This window comes from Physella acuta, unplaced genomic scaffold (genome assembly GCF_028476545.2).
Source record: "Physella acuta isolate Inbredline_101_S28 unplaced genomic scaffold, ASM2847654v3 ptg001179l, whole genome shotgun sequence".
NCBI classification, from domain to species: domain Eukaryota; kingdom Metazoa; phylum Mollusca; class Gastropoda; family Physidae; genus Physella; species Physella acuta.
This window is the reverse complement of record NW_026732696.1, coordinates 92167-114844: the sequence shown is the minus strand read 5'-3', so window position 1 is coordinate 114844 and position 22678 is coordinate 92167. Positions and strand designations below refer to the sequence as shown.

Genomic DNA, 22678 nt, shown 5'->3' with positions numbered 1-22678 from the left:
CCAAATACTGATGGAATATTCGCAAACTTATTACTCGCATGGTTATTAGAACTGCAAGGGGTTTCTGAATAGTATTAATCAAATATTATAATAAATTACTTTCGCAATTAATTTTTACATTTTCAGTACACTGCAAAACTTAATTTGTAACAAAATATTTATTTAAAACAATGCTATACTTTATGATTTTTGTTTTTTTCTTGAAAAGAGTATACAAAATATTTAAAAATTAATAATTTAAAAGGTTACCTCCCCTGTTCATAGACCAAATGACCAAATCTCGTATAATGAGAATTTCATTCGCAGTCATTTTTAGCCCTCTTCGAGGGCTTTGATGCTGACCAACAGTTTTTCCATACGGCCCATTCATCTATAGAGGTGTATGCAAAAAATTAGCCAATTATACAAAGAGTAAGTACCCTAAAATTTGTGTAGAAATTACCCTGTTTTCCCCATAAAATACAAAGATTATATAGGGAAATACGACTGGTCAGTTTTGACCCCTTTACGAAGTTTTCCCGGACATGGCGAGTTTTTTGTGACACCCCAAGGCGTTCTCCAACCACCTCACAAAATTTCAAGGGGGGTCGTCGGAGGAAATTGTTTTTCGTAATAGAGCTCATATAAAGAGAATTTCACTCGCGGTCACTTTTTAGCCCTCGTCGAGGGCTTTTAGTCAAACCGATAGGTCTGCCCTACGGCCAAGCCATTTACCTATAAGCATGCCAAAACTTAGCCAGATGTAAAGAAGGTAAGTGCCCTAAAATCCGTTTTGAAATGACCCTCTGTTTTCCCCATAAAATACAAAGATTATATAGGGAAATACGACTGGTCAGTTTTGACCCGTTTCCCGATTTTTCCCGGACATGGCGAGTTTTTTGTGACACCCCAAGGTGTTCTCCTACCACCTCACAAAATATCAAGGGGGGTCGTCGGAGGAAATTTTTTTTCGTAATAGAGCTCATATAAAGAGAATTTCATTCGCGGTCACTTTTTAGCCCTCGTCGAGGGCTTTTAGTCAAAACGACAATTTTCCCTAAAGGTCAAGCCATTTACCTAAAAGTATGCAAACAATTAGCCAGATATACTGAGTTTAAGTACCCTAAAATCCGCGTTGAAATGACCCTCTGATTTTCCCATAAAATACAAAGATTATATAGGGAAATACGACTGGTCAGTTTTGACCCGTTTCCCGATTTTTCCCGGACATGGCGAGTTTTTTGTGACACCCCACGGTGTTCTCCTACCACCTCACAAAATTTCAAGGGGGGTCGTCGGAGGAATTTTTTTTTCGTAATATAGCTCATATAAAGAGAATTTCACTCGCGGTCACTTTTTAGCCCTCGTCGAGGGCTTTGAGTGTAACCGACAGTTTTCCCTAAATGTCAAGCCATTGACCTAGGAGCATGCAAAAAATTAGCCAGATATACTGAGCTTAAGTACCCTAAAGTCTGCGTTGAAATGACCCTCTGTTTTTCCCATAAAATACAAAGATTATATAGGGAAATACAACTGGTCAGTTTTGACCGCTTTACGAAGTTTTCCCAGATATGCCGAGTTTTTTGTGACACCCCTAGGTGTTCTTCTACCACCTCACAAAATATCAAGGGGGGTCGTCGGAGGAAATTTTTTTTCGTAATAGAACTCATATAAAGAGAATTTCACTCGCGGTCACTTTTTAGCCCTCGTCGAGGGCTTTGAGTGTAACCGACAGTTTTCCCTAAATGTCAAGTCATTGACCTAGGAGCATGCAAAAAATTAGCCAGATATACTGAGCTTAAGTACCCTAAAGTCTGCGTTGAAATGACCCTCTGTTTTTCCCATAAAATACAAAGATTATATAGGGAAATACAACTGGTCAGTTTTGACCGCTTTACGAAGTTTTCCCAGATATGCCGAGTTTTTTGTGACACCCCTAGGTGTTCTTCTACCACCTCACAAAATATCAAGGGGGGTCGTCGGAGGAAATTTTTTTTCATAATATAGCCCATATAAGGCGCCGGTCAGTCGAGGTCAGTTTTGACCCCCTCTCCGTCGACTTTTCGGCCAACCGTCACCGGCCCTCGTGTTCTATCGACCCAAGGCACCATCGTGCCAAATTTGACGCGCCTGCGGCGCCGGGAAGTGCCCTGTCGGGCACCTGACCACTTTGCTTTATATATATAGATTTCAATATTTTCATGTTTTAAAAAGACATTTTTGTAGTATAAATGTATCGATATACTTAAACTTTGATCGAACTGTGTCGATAACTTAGAAAGACATCGCTAGATTTTTTAAAAATTTACTCAAAGGTGCGCGCGTGTATGCCGAGGCATGACGTCATTTTATGAGAGGTCTGTCTTTTTGTGACAATGGGGAGGGATCGTTTTAAAAATCATGACGCCTTTTATGGATGAGCCCTTACCCATTGAGGTATACTATGTTTCGTCACACTTCATCTTTTCCCATTGGTGCCATAGACACATGGTGCAGATGAAGTAGAGTTCATCTGTTTCTAGAAACCTCGACTTTCAGTGGGATAATGAGGTCATCAAATGTCCAGCCGCTAAGTTTCCCTAACTTGAGTCAGGTGCCCATCATAGCTGGGTGGACTCTAGAACGGCCTACAGACTCAAACATGGGATTCGAACTCGAGACTTTCGGTTTTCATACATGCAGGACAGGAAAATAGTTTTCAATGGCATTTTTGTTTTGTTTTATAATTTTATAAATTGGTCTGCCAATAAGCATCAGATTGCTTGGCATCTACATCCGATCCCATGATCCAAACTAAGATGAAACAAGTTAATAAAAAGTCTAGTGACAATTTAAGCGCAATTTCCTTATTTTATCCATAACAATTTTTAATTTTTTGTAAATATCATCCTATAAATATAAACTCCTACACGATGCTCAGTTTAAATCATCCTAGGCCTACACGATGCTCAGTTTAAAATATATTAAAAAACATTTTGTGACCGAACGAAAGGATATTTTTGAAAACTTTCTTCGGCAATATTGTTCTAAAATATGGCAGGAATCGATTGGTAAATGTTTCAAGTCGCTAAGTAGTCTGGTTGCCGAGATATGGAGCAAAAACTGCATTTGTTCGAGGTTTTTTGGCTTTTCCGGGAAATCCAGGAAGGAATTCCGGGAATTTTTTTGGCCCACAATCATCAATGGAACTTGCTTAACATATTTGCTTTGGAACTAGTCCTCGATATTGCTTTGTTGAGGAGGAGATATGACTTAAACTTACGGACATACATCCACACATCCATACATCCACCCATCCATCCATCCAGAAATGACGCATTATTAAACGCAATTGCCAGTATGGAAATTGCGCTAAAAATTATTGCTTTACACATTTAAACTTTTTTTTTTCTATAAGGAAGGGGGGGGGGCGTTAAAAAAAAAGTCACATTACTAAGGCCTATACTTAGTCGTCCCGTCGAGATCCCCCCCCCCCCCCACACACACACTAAAATAAAGTCACGTTGTTCAGAGGCATAACTAAGGGAAGGCGGGGGGATGGACTACCCGCATGCCGACACTCAGGGGACACCAACACGTTGTTGAATTTCTGAATTACACAAAATCGATATTTTGATAAGAGTACAGACTGATACAAGGCTATACCAGAGGCGTAGCGAGGGGGGTGACGGGGGGGGGGGGGACATATGTCCCCGGGCGCCGACCTTAGGGGGGCGCCAAATTGAAAGTTTGAGAGGGGGGGGGTGCAAATGAAAAGTTCGAAGGGGGTGCAAATCGAAAGTTTGAGGGGGGGGGGGGTGCAAATGAAAAGTTCGAGGGGGGGGGGGCGCTAATCGAAAGTTTGTCCCCGGGCGCCGGGAGGGGTCGCTACGCCTCTGGGCTATACACACTGATTCAACTATTATCATCATCGTTTGTGTAACAGGAAACATTTACGTACTCGAGAAAATGACCGGTAAAAATATCTATATAGCCTACACATGTGGGGGGTGGGGGCGCAAAACTGATAGATCGCACCAATCGCAGGAATTGGTCGCTACGCCTCTGCATAATTTAAAGCCACGCCCCCTTTAAAACCTAACACTTCGTACGAAAAATGAAGGGCTCGAGTGTAAAATATACAAGACGACGTGGTGAACTGTTAAACGGGATGGGATAGAGAGTAATTACATAACGTTAAGGGTCTAGGACATTATCCACATGTTAATTACCCCACTTCGAGTAATTACCTCCCTCACTCTTAAGCAGTGTTTCTTCCAGGCATCTCGAAAACGTCTACCGCCCCACCCCCACCCCCTCCGAACAAAATAGAATTTTTATAGAAAATATATACTTTTACCAGTGTCCGCCCCCCCCCCCCGGAGATTTTGGTCCTCCCCCCCCCCCCCCCCCACCACCACCACCGAACATTTCAAGAACAAACACTGCCTCCAAAGTTGCAGTTTTTGTTTTTAAAATAGCGATTTTATTTCTATTCATATTTAAAGAGTTAGGTCAATATTTAGGGTTTTAAATTCGAAAGTGGGTTGCAAAAACAAATTAAAATGTCATTTGAGCTGCATTTTTGCATTATAAATAGTTTGATGGGGGGGGGGGGTGCAAAGCGAAAGTTTGAGGGGGGGGGGGTGCAAATTAAACGTTTGTCCCCGGGCGCCGGGAAGGGTCGCTACGTCTCTGAGAAACACTGCTCTTAAGAATACATATTATACTTTCCAGCTCCATATCCATTTCCCTGTCACTGTCCTGAAGTGTCCTTTACCATATTCCTATCTTTACCCCTACACCCAAATTAACCTTACCTTAACTTAACCTATCTGTAGGTTATCTCTAAATGGTCGGGGATAAAGTCCTACTGTCTTTTTTGGAGGGAGGGGGTGTACAGGGGGTGGGGTTCCGATAGTGTATCCAGTGTTTCTTCCAGACTTTTTTCTCCGGGGGGGGGGGGGCACTTGAAATTTTCGGGGGGGGCGGTAGACTTTCTTCGGGGGGGGGGGGGCGGACACTGTTAAAAGTATATATTTTCTATATAAATTATATAAATTTCATTTCGTTCGGGGGGGCGGTAAAAAATTTTCGGGGGGGCTTCGCCCCCCCCCCCCCCCGAAGAGATGCCTGGAAGAAACTCTGAGTGTATCCTGGTCTAATAAATGAACACTATTTGATTTACTTGTAATTTGTGCAAAATAATGCAATAGCCTACAACGCGTTCACATTAATTATTTAGCACATCAGTGTTTCTTCCAGACTTATTTCTCCGGGGGTGGGGGACACTTGAAATTTTCGGGGGGTGGGGGCGGACTAAAATTTTCGGGGAAGGGGGACGGGCACTGTTAAAAGCATATATTTTATATATATATTCCATTTTGTTCGGGGGGGGGGGGGTTGACGAAGAGAAGCCTGGAAGAAACTCTGCACATGGTGCGTTATAATTGTTTCTATTGAAGATGTTGAGCTTTTTGTTCCAAAGGTTATGTAATTCACAAATTTTTGTTGTAGATTATTGGCGCGGTGTGGTGAGTTCATAGAAATGCAGTCTGATGTCTGTAATTATAACGAGAAAGGTGATATAGTAGGCTATAGGAGATTGGTATGTAAGGCCTTAATGGTATTTTGAGTAGAAGATTAATTAAAGAAAAGCTGTAATATTCAGAACATGATTTTAATTATTTTCGTCATTAAAAAAAAACCTCGCAAAAATACGCTAAGTGGCAACAACCTCCGTCGCCATAAAAACCTGAACGACCTTCACCCACTAAGCTTAGCGTCATTTATGAACAAACTCCTTACCAGTGTTTCCTCCAGACTTTTTTCTCCGGGGGGCGGGGGGGGGAGGCACTCGAAATTTTCGGGGGGGGGGGGGGGGGGGGGGGGCGGTAGACTTTCTTCGGGGAGATGGGGCGGACACTGTTAAAAGTATATATTTTCTATATAAATTATATAAATTTCATTTCTTCCGGGGGAGGGGGGGGGGGGGCGGTACAAATTTTTCGGGGGGGGGGGGGGGGGGGGGCAAGAAACTGCTCCTTACTTTTAAAAAAAAGCGCTTATATATCTAGAAACATGAAATAGGACTTGCAACCGTTTCGCTCAGATTTAACATGCCCTCTCTGATACAGGCATTATCCTAATGTACCTTCACGCCCGTATGCAACGCTTTTCTAGTCTAAGTGGGTCAAATCCGTCTGCGGGATATTTTTCATTAAGATATTTAAAAAGACAAAAACGTGGCGGAGATATGTAGGCGGTCTGCTTGTCTATTTGGAAGGCAAAGTTCCCCCGACAGCGTCGTGATTGCGTTTAGTGTTTCAGCGTAACCGCTTGTTGCTTGGATTGTACGTAGTTTTTGTGCGTCTAATATAGTTTACATTTCGGAACTCTTATTTTCATTTGAAGGTAATTATATCTATTATTACAAGTTTTTACTTGGGCCTGTTTGTGAATAAATCTTGTAACTCTCTCATGATCCATTTCAAAATGTGCATCTCCGACAACAACGCAAGAATATCTTATTTTGAATATAATTGTATATTACATTTGTTATTTAAAAATTTATTTAAACAGTTCTGTATTCAATATCAAAAGGGGAGGTAACAATGTAAGGTTTAAAGTGGGTTGGTCAGTGGCGTAGTTAGGTTGGTTGACAACAGTTGCGGTAATCCAGGGAGCCCCCCCCCCCTTCAGCCGCCAAAGATGTATTAAAATTAATGTCATGTTGGTATAGGTTCATAACTATATATCAACCACGTTTACAATTGTGGCATGTGATCTACACGTCCAGAAAAAAAAACCACTTCGCATCAAGTAAGCATACATGTTCCGTGGGAAAAATGTTTTCATTTAACATCAACTTGATGCGAGTTGTTTTTTATTTCCTACAGACATGTGTAGTATACATGTCGCAAGTGTAACTTTAAAAAGTTATTAAACAATTTCTCGGTAACATTTGCTACTTTTCGTTTTGTTATTGGAGCTGGTGATCTTGAAAGATGTTTACAAATCCTGAACCGAGACAGGCGCATTTAAAAATACAAAAACAATTTAATTTAAAATTTCATTTCTATCTTAATTTATGGCTGTATTTAATAGCATAATATCAAAGGGAAATAAAAATTCGATACAGTTTTATTTGACTATAAATTGCAATAAAATGGATCAATTTACCAAAGTTTGACCCAACTTAATTAACATTTAAGAAATAAAATGCCGTTTTAGAAAAAAAAATTGCAACTTGGAAAGGGGAACTAAGGCTAGTTGGGGTGGGGGGGGGGGGAGTCTGAACTGAAATTTTGTAACGATCTATGACAGGGGTCTCCAAACTTTTCAGTCCGAGGGCCGCATTTACTATCAAATTTCAGTTCGGGGGCCAGTTTCTTCCAGGCATGTCTTTGATTTTTCTGGGCAAAGTTCCTCAGCCATCACCAACAAACGTTTTTTCCGTGGACAAAAAGATCTCCGCGGGCCGGATGAGAGAACATCGCGGGCCGCATCCGGCCCGCGGGCCGAAGTTTGGAGACCCCTGATCTATGACAATGGGAAAGAAGGTACACATTGTCACAAAAAGCATGGCAATATTTATGGACGATCATGGTGCATTCTTCATCTAGAGTCTGCTGTATGAGTTTTAAAAGAATTATTGTGATTATATTAACACGTGCCCGTCCACCCCCTTGCACCCCCTTCCCACATGATTGTGAACTCGTTTAACAACTGGCACGGACAAAGACTGGGATTAATCAGCTTATCGTGCTGTGTTCTGTGAGATTACACACATACAGACGTCTGTAGAAGATTTTATAAAAGTAGTTGAAGAATACAATATTTGTGTACTGTTGTACCGTGTTTACACTTGCGACATGTGTACTATGCAACATGTCTAGGAAAAAATATCGCAAAAAGTTAATGTCATATAAAAGGTACAAAGTATACCCAATGCATGTATAGTATACAAGCCACAAGTGTAACGACGGTGTTATGTTTAAACACAATTAGAATATTTTGTGGTGAAGATTTTTGGGACAACGATGCATCGTCACACATTGTCACAGTAAGCTACCTCCTTTCCCCCATAAAATGGCGTCACATCTAAGCCTAGTACCCTCTCCAAACAGTGTTTCTTACAGGCATCTCTTGGGGGGGGGGGGGGGGGAGAAAATATATCGAAAATATATTTAAAATATATTTACCAGTGTCCGCCCCCTTGAAAATTTAGTCCGCCTCCCCCCCCCCCCCCCCCCAAAAAAAATATCAAGTGCCACCCCCCGGAGAAAAAGGGCTGGAAGAAACACTGCCTCCAAAATTGCAGTTTCTGTTTTTATGTTTTTAAGATAGCGATTTTATTTCTATTCATATTTAAAGAGTTAGGTCAATATTTAGGTTTTAAATTCGAAGTTATCGAAAACTATAAGCGTGATTTCTTTATATACGACCGCTTTTTGTGTGTGCACAAATCATAAAGCCTTATTGTCAGGAGCCTTATTGACTGTGTCACTTTTTGTCGGGCGCCTGATCGATAACAGAAACGCCTTAATTAGCTGGCTTCAGAAAAGTTTTTACGGTATTTTTTTTTAGATTTAACTGTCTTGCATGCAATTATTACAGTACCACGTAATTATCTGACCTCGGCTAAAGTGCTAAAGCTGACTTCAGCAAAATGGTCACAGTTCTAAATAAATCAGCCAATCTCAGCTAAACTGTTATAGCACCACTAACTTAGCTGGCACCAGCTATACGTGTGTACTCCCCGCACTTGTTTCATTAAAAAAAAGTGAGATTTTATCGAGGTCACAAGAGTAGGTCACGAAGATTGATGGTAGACGGTTAGTAATCACACGATGACGTCACGTTTGTTTTTGTTTTGGTTTCTCGAAGTGAGCAGCACACGATATTTGTTCGTGTGTTTATTCATCCATTTATTTAGCCTCTTAATCTCTATGATTCATTAGACATTTGCAGAACTAGCTACGAACTTCTAGACTAACAAAACATAATCTAGCAACAATTAGTGTGTTATTGCGCTACATTATCCTAATAAAAAACAATTGAACATAAAAATACAATTTTTTAAAGTGTAAAATACGTACTGGACAAAGGCTATGGAAGCAAATACAAAAAGAAAAGCAGGCTGAAATTGGAGTCAACGGCCTTTATTGCGATTAACAAGACACGTAATGCTTAATTGTGTTGAAGGGAATCCCCTCCATTACTAAGAGTAGAGTTAAGAACGAAGAAGAAGAAGGGGTCAGATTTTTAGACGATTAGGGTATGAGGCTTTAGATTTTTGTGACCGAGATGGAGATCGGGTATGAAGGTTAAAATGTTTGTGACTAGTGGAAATTCTGAAATTCTCATACCACTGGTATGCGAATCAGTTTTTCTTTTTTCTCCAGGGGGGGGGGGGGGGCACTTGAAATTTTCGGGGGGGGGGGGGCGGTAGACTTTTCGGGGGACTCTGCAAGGCAAGGGACGAGAGGTAGGGGGTGTAAAATTCGACTTAGCAATTATTTATTTTTTGTGTGGTTTAAAAAGATTTCTCTGCACTATGAAAACGAAACGAGATGAATTTTGCATCATTAAAATTAACCCTGATTTCACAACAACATGTGCGTTCACACACTCTACGCAGTGCACAAAAGTTAGGTAACTCTTCTTTTCTCAGTTCCTCCCCCTTTCTCCCATTTCACACCACTCTGGTAATTTGATTTTGAACTCTCTACCCAAGCTGTTTGCAACTGATAAGACCCATGCACCCCTTGCGTGCCTCGCGCTGAGAAAAATCCGCAGCCAGCGAAGTCTCGTTTCAAAATCAGGTGGCTGTGTTGTTGTTTTATGGGTTTTTTTTCTTTTAAAATAAAATGAAAGCAACGCGTTCTAAATAAGTGGAAAACCACGTGGTTCGTTTTATTTTCAGGGGGAAGAAATGGGAGCCGGACGTCTTCCCGAATGGACACTTGCCCAAATGCCGTTTGCTCAAATGCCCGAATGGACACTTGCCCGAATAGCGTTTGCTCAAATGCCCGAATGGACACTTGCTCGAATGCCGTTTGCTCAAATGCCCGAATGGACTCTTGCTCGAATGCCGTTTGCTTAAATGCCCGAATGGACACTTGCCCGAATAGCGTTTGCTCAAATGCCCGAATGGACACTTGCCCGAATGCCGTTTGCTCAAATGCCCGAATGGACACTTGCCCGAATGCCTTTGCTTAAATGCCCGAATGGACACTTGCCCGAATGCCGTTTGCTCAAATGCCCGAACTCTCTCCCCCCCCCCCCATAGCTTTGAAGCAAAATTTGTGAACGCATTATACATGAAAATAAAGCCTGGTAGTTTCCTGGTTAAAAACAAAACACCAGTCAACATTAAAATGAGCGATGAGGACGCAGGGGGGATAATCTCGCGAGGACAGCCGTAATGGCGGTGGTTTGTGACACGACCAGCACAGCACGGTGTGTTGTTTACGAGTCGATATTCTGCTCACAAGCCTGCTGTGTTGGGAGTTATCGTCGCTGCCGCACTGTACTGTTAGGTAATGTATCAAATTTGTTTGACTGTTGAGTTAGTCATATTCCTCCGCCGGGTTAGGAATAGGATTAGGGTTAAGGCCACGGTTTTTTTTAGGGTTAGGGAAATCAAAAGTTTATGTTTAGGTTTACTTTACTGTAGCGATATTTACTGGTTTGTTTTATGTTCGGCGTTTTTTGTTTGTAAACGATTAGATATCGTGAGCTGTTTCTGTTTGTTTATTGATCTAATCATTGCTAGATTTTTACCTTCAATGAGGCCCCGCTTTTTTTGTTGTTGTATGCACAGTCAAGCGCGCTAGCACGCAAACACACGCACAGAGATATTTGTATGGGAGAGGGAGTAGGGGGGTGGGGGGGGGGGGGGGGGGGGGTAGGCCACAAAAACACGTTTAAAATCGAATTGTTAAAGTATGTAGGTCCTACACAATGTCACATCTTTTAGCGTGCAGTCCCCGCTCGATCTGTTCTTAGACCTGATACTGACGATACGCCCCTGATAAAGTGTATGTGTATAGCCAGTATATATGTATACATTTGTTATATAATTGCCTATATATGCATACGGTACTATATATATATATATATATATATATATATATATATATATATATATATATATATATATATATATATATATATATATATATATATAAATATATATATATAGGGCATATATATATAGGGCATATATATATATATATATATATATATATATATATATATATATATATATATATATATATATATATATATATATATTTATATATATATATATATATATATATATATATATATATATATATATATATATATATATATATATATATATATATATATATATGTCTGTATATACTAGCGGTTGTTGTAGCATACTTTTTCAGTTATTCCCCCATGACTTCTTTCAAGTCAGTATTTGTTTTCCCGTTTAAAACATCTGACGGGTATCACGTGGATACACGTAGCAAAGTTCACGTCTGTCAGACTGACGGAGCTACTCACTGTTGCATCAACGCCGTCTGCTATCACCAGCCGTTAGGTTAACTAGGCCAAGGACATCTGTGATCTGTTGACGTTGTGTGAGCAGCTGAGGGTGAAGATTCCACTTGTGTGATGTTTTTGTTTGTTTATTTTTATTATTTTTTTTGCAAGTAAAACACGTAAAACGTAAAGAAGTGGCGTAGATTGGTAGGGGGCGGGTGGAAGGGAGCACTTTTTTTTTTAAATTAGAGATCACGAACTTTTTAGTCCTACTGAACATAGATTGGGTAAAGTGTTGGTGTTTTGTGTGTTATATTGTGGTACATTGGGTAGAGTTTGTGTAGAGCGTAGAGCAATGCTGTGGAGCATCACGTTTTGTTTGTTATTTTAACTTCTTAATTTTTTAAAAACTATTTTGCTTTTTAACTGACGTAACTTAATCCTTTCGGACCTAGCGTTCGAAAGCAGTTGTGATTGTGTAAGCTTAGTATGATTGATGTAATTATGATTATGCAAGCTTAGTATCAACAGAGGCGTAGCGAGGGCAGGGCGAAGGGTGCGTACCGCACAGGTTGACACCATTTAGCGGGGTGACACCAAGGCGAAAAATTGCAAGATATATACATCAAACTGTATTATTAACAGACTATAGACAAACATCCTTACAATTAAGACTGCAGTGATTAAAGCTTATATACATACATGTACGCGTATGTGGCATATAGTGAAATTATAGGCCTATGAACGCCGACACACACATATATTTTTTATTTATATTCACTGGGATATATGTATATATATATATATATATATATATATATATATATATATATATATATATATATATATATATATATATATATATATATATATATATATATATATATATATATATATATATATATATATATATATATATATATATCGACTTTGTTGTTTGGGGGGGTGACACCATAAACTACCGCACCGGGTGACACCCGACCTAGCAACGCCACTGAGTATGAGTGATGCGATAGTACAAGCTTAGTATGATTGATGTGATTGTGATTGTGCAAGTTTAATAGGATAGATGTGATTGTGCAATCTGAACATGATTGTCGTATCTCTAGCCTTCCTCCTTTTCTCCCTGTCACCACTAAGTTCGCGTCTCATGGCCCATGATATTGTCCTATTCAGCCAACAATCAGCTCTAAGTTATCTCCCTGTGTTCAGGATATATTATATTATGGCCGATAACTCCGCTGACTCCAATGTTTATCATCTCGATTTGAAGTGCTAAAATAATTAGACAAGACAGAAAAACGCAGTTATCCTACAATAAATCGATTTTTTTACAATGTCATATTCTTTTTTGGTTATATTTTGTAACGATAGGGAAGTGATTATAGTAAAGAGATTTCAAAGCTTCGCTAGGGCGGTTCAAAGTTGAAGGTTCAACTGGGGCAACTAGAGAGGAAGGTGGCGTTTGTCATGTTTATGTTTGAACACTTTCTTTTTTTGACATCAACAAACTAGGCGTATGTTTGTGGTCGGGCATAGAAAAAACTCAAAGGTTAATAACCCGGATATTCTGAGCCAATATATTCACCAATTAGTTTCCAGGATTTTCGCTTGAATAGTTCGGAGCTGTCTGAGCCTACTCAGCTACAAAAAGTACCCGAAAACAGTTGGAAAAAAATAACACGACGCTGTGTTAAATTTCCTAGCGTAATCTCCTTTATTTATTTGAAAGTTGTATTAAAATATGAGATTGGTTTTGTTTCGAAGTATCTATATGTCTTCACGCCATATGTTGTCAAATTTTATTTCAGAATCTCAGTATGTCCAGGTCCTCACGTCACTTCCTGTTGTCACCTTTCCAAAATGAGAAGCTGGAGTACTACTTCCGGTTTTTAGGTACGTTTTGTAGTAGTTATTTAAAGAATTGTATTTTCCCGAATCCGGATTATAATTTTTTTAATTCGTTTTAAAGATATAGATATTTTTCATGTAATTAAAAAAAAATCTTTTGGAAATATAAGGGTACATTAAAAACGCCAATAGGGCACCACAAAACTATTTTGCTTGTATGGCTACCATAACTCTGGCCCTAACCTACATAGTACATACGATATTCTATAGCAGAGGCGTAGCGACGGGGGGTACATATGTCCCCGGGCGCCGACCATAGGGGCGCCAAAAATAAGCTCAATTTAGATGCTATTTTGAATTATAAACACAAAAAATATATGGAGGGTGGGGGCTTCAAATTAAAAGTTTGTCCCCGGGCGCCGGAAGGGGTCGCTACGCTTCTATTGTATTGCCTAACATGTTTTTGTTTAATTAAAGACACTAGTATTGCTAACGAACATGCATTTCCTAACCCAATTAGGGTCAATGCAGATAACTGACGCTGGTCTGTTTTAATTGTAAACATTTGAATCATTCTGCGGTAATTGCTGCCCTTAGAGAACTCTATTCTTCCCTCCCCTACCTTAGGCATGCTTTAGCCATTTACCAAATCTTTACCCATACTCAGCTAAAAATGTATTAGCGCCTCGATATAGTTCCAAACGTAATAATGTTTTATTTCTTCTGTAACTTTAGACATTTCCAAACGTAACAATGTTTTATTTTTGTGTAACTTATGAAAGTTCCAAACGTAATAATTGTTATAGTTCTGTAAGTTTTGAAAGTTCCAAACGTAATAACTTTTATTGTTCTGTACCTTTTGAAAGTTCCAAGCGTAATAACTTTTATTGTTCTGTACCTTTTGAAAGTTCCAAGCGTAATAACTTTTATTGTTCTGTACCTTTTGAAAGTTCCAAACGTAATAACTTTTATTGTTCTGTACCTTTTGAAAGTTCCAAGCGTAATAACTTTTATTGTTCTGTACCTTTTGAAAGTTCCAAGCGTAATAACTTTTATTGTTTTGTACCTTTTGAAAGTTCCAAGCGTAATAATTTTTATTGTTCTGTACCTTTTGAAAGTTCCAAGCGTAATAACTTTTATTGTTTTGTACCTTTTGAAAGTTCCAAGCGTAATAATTTTTATTGTTCTGTACCTTTTGAAAGTTCCAAACGTAATATTTTATTGTTCTGTAACTTAAGACAGTTCCAAACTTAATAATTTTATTGCTCTGTAACTTTTGACAGTTCCAAACGTAATAATTCTGTACTACTTTCAGCTCCAGACGAAGATGGCAACTTGGAAAAGAACAGCATCGCCAGGCTGATGGATGTAGGGAACTATTTTTAGCTCAGGGTAGTGGCACAGTGATAAAAATAATGTAGTTTCGTGTTGAGATAGACTCAGTATAAAGCTTTGGTGGGTCAGGAATGTATGTCTAGGTCCACAATTATTTTTGGTAACTTAGCATTACACAACTATTGAAAAACTTCAGTGTGTAATAAATGTTTGGTAAACTTCTATGTTTTGTTTATGTGTACAACAAATTAGGGTAAATTCCCATGTGTACTAAATGTATGTGTAAAACAAAGTTTGGTAAACTTCTAGGTGTAGGTAATTTGTGTACATCTAATTTTGGTAAACTTCTATATGTTAGGAGTTTGTGTCCAACAAATTTTGGTAAACTTCCATGTGTACTAAACTTAAGTGTGCAACAAATTTTGATAAACTTTTAGGTGTAGGTAATTTGTGTACACCTACTTTTGTTAAACTTCTATATGTTAGGATTTTATGTATATGTTACGGTCAAAGCCCGAAGTCGGCCAATGCTAGGATTGGCCGGCCAATCCGCGCATTGGCCAATATCGCCTCCCATAGGTCGGTCAAAGTCCGAAACTTTGCTTGATTTCGGCCTGTGGCCGGCCAATCCGCAGACTGGCCATTGTGGACCGGCCAAAGTCTGAAATAGTTCTTCATTTCGGCCTTTGGCCGGCCAGTCCGCGGACTGGCCATGGTGGACCGGCCAAAGTCTTAATTAGAAGATCATCTGGCTAGGGACGACCGACCAAATTCTGAATTAGAAAATCATGAGCAGATTTTGGGGTTTTTAATGCCGTAAGGATCATGAAATTAAGTCTTTATTGATTATTAATTAAAGTAAATGACAGAAACATTCAAATTTTTTATTGTACTATAGTCTCAATCAATCAATATTATCATTTGTTACAACAAGTTGAACTTTTATGGCATTTAGAATTACATAGCAGCTTGTTATTTTTACACTTGCAGCGATTTGTTGTGCACTTGGTTGTGCAATTGCAGCGAGTGTAGCCTTGGCCCCAGTCAATGATTGTGAAGATGCGATGGTTCGTAGTGATTTTTCCTCAGTGCCAACTGACGACAATTAGAGCAGTTTTTCGTGAAGAATTGAAAACTCACTTCTAGCATACAGTTGTTTTAGAACACCATGTTCCTTTCCTAATTTGTAGAAACCGCCCTCGACGCTCATGACAACTGCAATCACGCTTCGGGGATCACCGCGACCTCTGTCAACATCTGGAACACGGATGCGTACATTGTCACCCACTTCACCATCTTTAAATTTTGTATTTGATGTTTTAAGCATCATAGCACCTTGATTTTGCAAGCCAGTATGAGCTGCTGACCTGTGTTCCATGATGTCTTGTTTGTTGTGACACAATCTGCAGGTAATGTTCCCTCCGTACCCTTCGTCTGCTTCATTGGGTACTCCACAAATAGCATGGACATCTTTGCCACAGGATCCACAAGAATGAGCTGCACTACAATGTTTTTCACAAACTATACAGAATCTGTTGGCCACATTATTGTCACGCAACTGGTCTGGACGTTCCGCCACGGCAGCAGATGTGTTAGCTGAGGATGTAGTTGCATTTATGGCAACCTCCATTTCTTGTTCAATGTTCTCAAGATCTTCCTCAGTAACTATTTTATTGAGAGCCTCTCTTGGTAGATTTGAAGAGCTAAGTCCCACTTTTGCTTTGCATCCAAACAAGGCTTTGTATGGTGATTGTTGGATTCCTTGATAAAAATAGCGATTTTTCATAAATTGAATGAATTTGAGACTCTCAGCCCAATGAGCTGATTCATTTGTTTGCATCCATGTCATCATCATGTTTTGAACATCTTGGTTGGCACGTTTTACTGAACCTTGGCTTTGGGTATGCCTTGGTTTTCCGTGAACTAGTTTAAATTCAGGCCACATGTTCTTTAGTTTAGAAATAACTTGATTCACAAACAAGTGCTAAACAATACGTTACTCACAATGAAACCGCACCCTGAATAATGAAAACGCGATCACAACTTAGTATAGATAGAACATTGGCCAGGACGTCCCGGCCAATGCGCGCATTGGCCGGCCAATGTACAAAATACGCTGTCAAGTTTAAGCACTTCGGGCTTTGGCCAGTACGTCCCGGCCAGTGCGCGCATTGGCCGGCCAATGTACGAAATACGATCTAAGTTCTAAGTTCTTCGGGCTTTGGCCAAGAGAGCCGGCCAATCCGCGCATTGGCCGGCCAATCCTGGGTTTGGCCGCACTTCGGGCTTTGACCGTAACATATACAACTAATTGTGTTAAACTTCCATGTGTACTAAACGTATATGTACAACAAATTTGGTTAAACTTCCATGTGTACTAAACGTATGAGTACAACACATCTTGGTAAACTTGCAGAGAATTCTTGACTTCACTGGCTGGGATGAGCAGAGCCCCATGGCCCACGAATGTCGAGAGGTTCACGAGGCGTTCTTTGAGCTGCTCTTTGAGAAGGCGCGGGAGACTGAAGGATCCGGTGAGGAATTTCAGGCGGAAAAGCTGGACTGTTTTCTTGTATATGATCAATATATATCTTAGTTTTTTTTAATCTTGGGACCTCCACAAAAGGTTTTTTTTTAAGATGACCGCCATTTCCGTGGCAACCATACTTTCAAAAGAGTTCCTGATGCATGCAGATATTTTCTTTCAAGTACCCTAACATAGATACACATAAATAAATAAATAAATAAGGCTTATTGATTAAGAAGTTCCTTTCCGCCCCCTTCCCCCTTAAGATAATGTATAACCAGTGTTTCTTACGGGCATTTCTGCAGGTTTAACGGATAGATCGGGGGGGGGGGGGGGGGTCGCACTACCCATCGCCTTTCCCCACCGGACGAAATAGTAAAAATGCACACTTTAAATGAAAAAGCAATGTCCGTCCAAGTATCGTGTCCCCCCACCCTTTCCCCCCCCCCCCCCCACATCCACATCCACCTCCACACCTCACCCCCACCCTGAGAGATGTCTGAAAGAAACACTACTTAGCAATGTTAAAAGACCCTCTGTGACCAAATGTATCTCGCACACAGCTGTCGGCAAAGTGACGCTGGAGAACTGGCTGTCCATGTGGTCAGGTATTCTGCCGGGAGTGATGTCAATGCACAACTTGCCAGTGTGGCTCAGACTGATGCCTCAGCTTCTGTTCAAGATAGTCGATAGGAGACGTATGTGTTTTTCTTCTACAATGTATTCAATCGGTAGTCTTTTATGCTTATCATCTACTTCTTCTGCGTTTTTAATTTTAGTGTTGGAAGAGATTCCCTCCAACACAATTAAGTGTTAGTTTCAACTTGTTATGCGCCATAGGCTCCTATTTCAGCCTGCTTTTCTTTTTGGATTTGCTTCCCTAGCCTTTGTCCAACCAAGGCAGCAGTTGTTTGATTTTGGAGTTGTCTCCCCTACAAGAGTTGCTCTCCCCCAGCTAACGAGCCTCGTTCGCCCGAGAGTTCGGACTCGGGTCTTTTCGGCTTAGCAACCATGAGCTTTACCGACCCATTTTCCTCGCCATATTATCATGTTCTCTTCTCAGGGTGTGCCCAACCCACCCCGTTTACGAGCTTTCTATACATACATTCCTTAGCTCGGTGTTTGCCATTTTTAGGAATTATATAAAAGTCCTCCAACATTAAACACTCTCTCTAACATCTGTGGCCTACTAAACAAACGGCTCATAGATCAATTTATTTTCCAGACCCTTAAAGCAGTGTTAAATTCTTGTTCCAGGTCAAAATTATTTAACAGCGAACGACCTTGAGATTTTCTATAAGGAAATGGTTCACCTTGACCCTGATCAAGCGCACGAGACGGCATTGGAAGCTTACGATCACATGACAGACGTAGGTCAAAGTTTAATCGAATTACTTTTTACTTTCTCGTATATACGTAGTATAGAGAAAGTATTGTAATCGTGCAAAAAAAAAAAAACGAGATTTTTACAAATCTCGACGTTTTACACCTCACTGATACGGAAAAACATAATTTTGCAATCTTGTCCGTATGTCTGTGTGTGTGTGTGTCTGTGTGTCTGTGTGTGTGTCCGTGTGTAAACACGATAACTTGAGTACCGTTACTGCTAGGTTGATGAAATTTCATATATAAGTATTTTATCAAAATCGTAGATCCGTATCAACTTTTGAGCGATTTCCGATAACCGGAAGTGGTACTTTTTCTACTTTGAATTTTTCAAAAGCCTATAACTTGAGTACTATTTCAGATAGATAAATGAAATTTCACATGTAAGTAAAAGATCTAATTCTCTACCTTCTGTTAAATTTTGAGTAATTTCCGTTGACCGGAAGTAGTAATTTACGCTACTTCCGATTTCTCAAAAAACTAATGTAAATTTTAAAAGTACTAATAATATTGCGCACTATTATGCGCTTTTTTATTTCGCGTTCACTTGCTGTGCAATTAATTTGTCTACGAGATTTTATTCTATTTTTAAAACTTTAAGTATTTAAAATGGATTAAAAATCATGTCTATAGCCCGAGTTCCCATCCCCTGTTATTTTATATAAAAATATTCGAGAAAGTTTAGGGGAGATCACTCCCGGTTTATTAAAGTTAAGTAATTAAGTAATGGGTGAATGGAATGAAGAAAACGAATTCGGGCTCTCTATGATAAATAAAATAAAGTTCAAATATCAACACTATTAGAGATATATTTCTAGTTCTATGCCAACGAGACAAAGACGTAGAAATAGTTATTGTAAAGATAGAACAGCAGACTTTACAGCTAGATAAATACGTGGCCTCAACTCTCCTTCAGTAGAACACTGGTCTTACCTCTAGTGAGGAGCGTAATCCATCTGACCAGTGTTCGCGCTGTATGGTTACGTACTAACATAGCTTGTCCATGATGCCTTATGATGGGCCTTATCTGATTGCAACAAACACCTTTGTGGATGTTTTATACAGGGAGAGTTTCATTTTTTAAAACTGCTTGTCTCCCCAAAATCACCTGCTAGTAAAGTACCCTTTGAAAACTGGCTGTCCTTGTTACAGCTGAAGTAGAGTTCACATGTTTTAGTTTTTTTTTTAAAAGTAAAGTTCTCTTTTTCGGTCCGTGTTTCTGTGACCTCGGCATATGAAGAGATAATGTGATCAACGCTATCCTCAGCCACCTTTAATTTCCCTAACGTGAGTTAAGTACCCATCAGGGCTGAGTGGACTCATGGAATTTCTACTGACTTGAACCCTGGTTTTAAACTTGAGATATTCGGGTTAGCAGTCGTATAAAAATCACTTGTAATATCGCTAAACTTTTAAGAATCCGTATAAATATCTCCGTTTCGAATCTACTCATCTTACAACTCCCTAAATTTCCCCAAAATCTTCCCAAATCTTCCTAAATTTCCCAAAATTTACCCAAAATCTCCCCGAATCTCTCTAAACCTCCCCTCCTTAACTCCGCAGAACGGCAGGTACCCTCTGGACCTTAACAGCTACGAACAACTTTTCGCCAATTTCCTCATCGGGAGGACGCCCTACGGACCTGGGCGTTATATTTTTGGCTGCTTCGAGCACGACGTAAGTACACCAGTCGGGTAGTCAAGAGGGGCGTCGGGAGAGGTAGTACCCCCCCCCCCCCCCGGCCCTCAAAATGAGAGTTGTCGGTGCATTCGCGTCGCAATTAATACTTAAAATTTCTAAATTTCCATTGACCTCATTCATTCCATTTAACTGATGTAAGAACAATACGCCCTTAGTTTTTATATATGTTTTTGATCCCCCAAAGACAATCCTGATTTAACAATGTGCCTGTTTACATCACTTATTTCCCTTAGGTTCAACCATTCCAGCTTATCGCCCCTGCCCCGGAACCTGACGATAACGTGATTGAGGTGAAAAAGGTCACGGCCGGCAGACGACCGTCAAGACAACTCAGTCTCGGCCATTCTTAAGATTTGTCTGCAATTTAAAAAAAATTAAAACATCCTGTTAATGCAGTTATCTTTTTTTTTTTAAATATTCCAATAAAATATGAAAATGTCTTAAAGATGAAAAGTTTCCTTGGTCCGCTACAGGTTTTTATCCAGGCATATATGGGGAGGGTGGAGGGGGGGAGCACTTAAGTTATAGCCTACATTTAAATATAAATAAATATATATATATATATATATATATATATATATATATATATATATATATATATATATATATATATATATATATATATATATATATACTTTAATCATTCCCCCTCCCTGGAATTTAAGGTACTCCCCTTTACCTATGGTAATTATCTGAAAGAAATCCTGGTCTCCCCCCCCCCCCCCCCCCCCTCAATCACCAGCTATAACCTTGAAGGATGGAACTCAATAGAATCGCAATTCATATTTTGAACGGGGACTGACCTAAGAAAATAACTAAAACAGCAAATGTTGAAGAAAAAAAATTAAAGAATTCTATAATTTAATTAAGTTTTAAAATACTAACACTGTGTTATGTTTGGATTGTGTAGAGGCTGGGTTTCTTTCAGACCCCCCCCCCACCCACCCCCACTTTATGCCTGAAATAAACTGTGTAGATGAAGGCTAATGGTCCGCTTTTAAAAACTCAATTTGTTTTGTTTTCATTTTAAAAGTTTTAACGTGTAAGCTCATTTTAAACTGCTGACACTGTGCTTTAATGTTCAGAACCATTTTGTTCAAGTTGATATTATTTTTTAATCAATTGATGTAATGTTATTTTTTTTCCACTCCTGGTGTTTCTATTTGTAAAAAAAAATGGCACCAAGAAGATATACAAAAATTTTGTGCTAATAATTTTTTTAAACCCTTGCTATAACACCAGTGATTTTACAGTCTATATTTTCTTATACTTTTACAAACGCATGCATTTTCTTAATTACAAGACCTACTAACCAATGGACATGCAAGTATTTCGAAACAAACCCTCTACAAACTCTCACCACTAGTGACCACTGACCAGTCCCCACTATTTGTAAATACTTTCCCAAACCATTTCTTGTAGTTTGTTACTAAACACATGCTGAAATATTACTAAACTTGCTCTTCCTTTTAAACTTTGCAGCTTAAAATCAGAGGCGTAGCGACCCTTCACGGCGACCGGAAACAAACTTTCAATTTGGCGCCCCCCCCCCCCCCCCCCTCCCGGAACAAACTTTCAGTTTGGCGCCCACCCCCATATATTTTTATATTTATAATGCAAAACTGCAGCTAAAATGAGCTTTTGATTTTTTTAAAACACATTTTGGCGCCCGGGGACATATGCACACCCCACCCTCCTCCTCCCTACTTCGCTACGCCTCTGCTTTAAATACGTATTTAATAGCTTAACTGCATCTTTAACTGCATATTAATACATTTATTACTTACATTATGTCACGTACCATTGTGTATTTTTGACATAGTTACTTTATGTGGGAGCAGGACATTACCCCCCCCCCCCCCTCATCCCCATCATTTACCTCCTCCCCCCGGTCATTCCCCCTCTATTATCCTCCTGATCAATTAACCCCCTGTACATTACCCTTGGACAATAAAACGTGAGTAGGACATTACCCCCCTTTCCCCCACTCTTCCCCGGGTCGATTGCTAATTACTCCCTACCTAATAAAGATAGGGTTATGGATATGGTAAAGATTAAGGTTACGGGTAGGGATAACGATATGATTAAGGTTAGGTTAAGATTTATAGTAGGTTTAGGTTAGTTTATGAAAATTTGGAAAGTGATAATTTTAAGTAAAGGGGGGGGGGGGTACTCTTTGGAAGACCGAAGATGCCCTAGTAGACCCATATTATAAAGGAATGCTGAAGATATATATACATACATACATATATATATATATATATATATATATATATATGTATATGTATATATATCAGATATATTCGTGGCTTGTTCCCAGATCTCTAATCCCTTTAACGATTGTGTCATACTTCAATTATTACAATTCATGTCTTACTATAAGCAAATATATCCAAATAA

At 39.4% G+C, this 22678-nt stretch overlaps 1 protein-coding gene across 4 annotated transcripts; it reads left to right on the top strand.

Annotated features, from left to right (window-relative positions):
- The first annotated feature begins 6249 nt into the window (after window positions 1-6249).
- Window positions 6250-20788, top strand: LOC131956845 (sarcoplasmic calcium-binding proteins II, V, VI, and VII). Of its 4 annotated transcripts, none has more exons than XM_059321457.1 (8): window positions 6250-6311; window positions 13290-13374; window positions 14645-14697; window positions 17081-17198; window positions 17755-17889; window positions 18449-18561; window positions 20141-20254; window positions 20512-20788. In XM_059321457.1, exons 2-8 carry the CDS (start codon window positions 13299-13301, stop codon window positions 20626-20628), a joined length of 726 nt encoding a protein of 241 aa, XP_059177440.1. In that variant the 5' UTR covers window positions 6250-6311; window positions 13290-13298; the 3' UTR covers window positions 20629-20788. The 4 variants fall into 4 exon arrangements, with proteins under 4 accessions (XP_059177440.1, XP_059177438.1, XP_059177437.1 ...); XM_059321455.1 differs by having other exon boundaries at window positions 6264-6372; XM_059321454.1 differs by lacking the exon at window positions 6250-6311 and adding an exon at window positions 10427-10502.
- Window positions 20789-22678: the final 1890 nt, after the last annotated feature.

Bases quoted from the DNA above. Each gene is read 5' to 3' on its own strand.
- LOC131956845 (XM_059321457.1), top strand. From the start codon at position 13,299: ATGTCCAGGTCCTCACGTCACTTCCTGTTGTCACCTTTCCAAAATGAG. The intron at 14,698-17,080 runs GTAGGGAACTAT...GTAAACTTGCAG, and splicing joins GCATCGCCAGGCTGATGGAT to AGAATTCTTGACTTCACTGG. The intron at 17,199-17,754 runs GTGAGGAATTTC...TCTCGCACACAG, and splicing joins GCGGGAGACTGAAGGATCCG to CTGTCGGCAAAGTGACGCTG.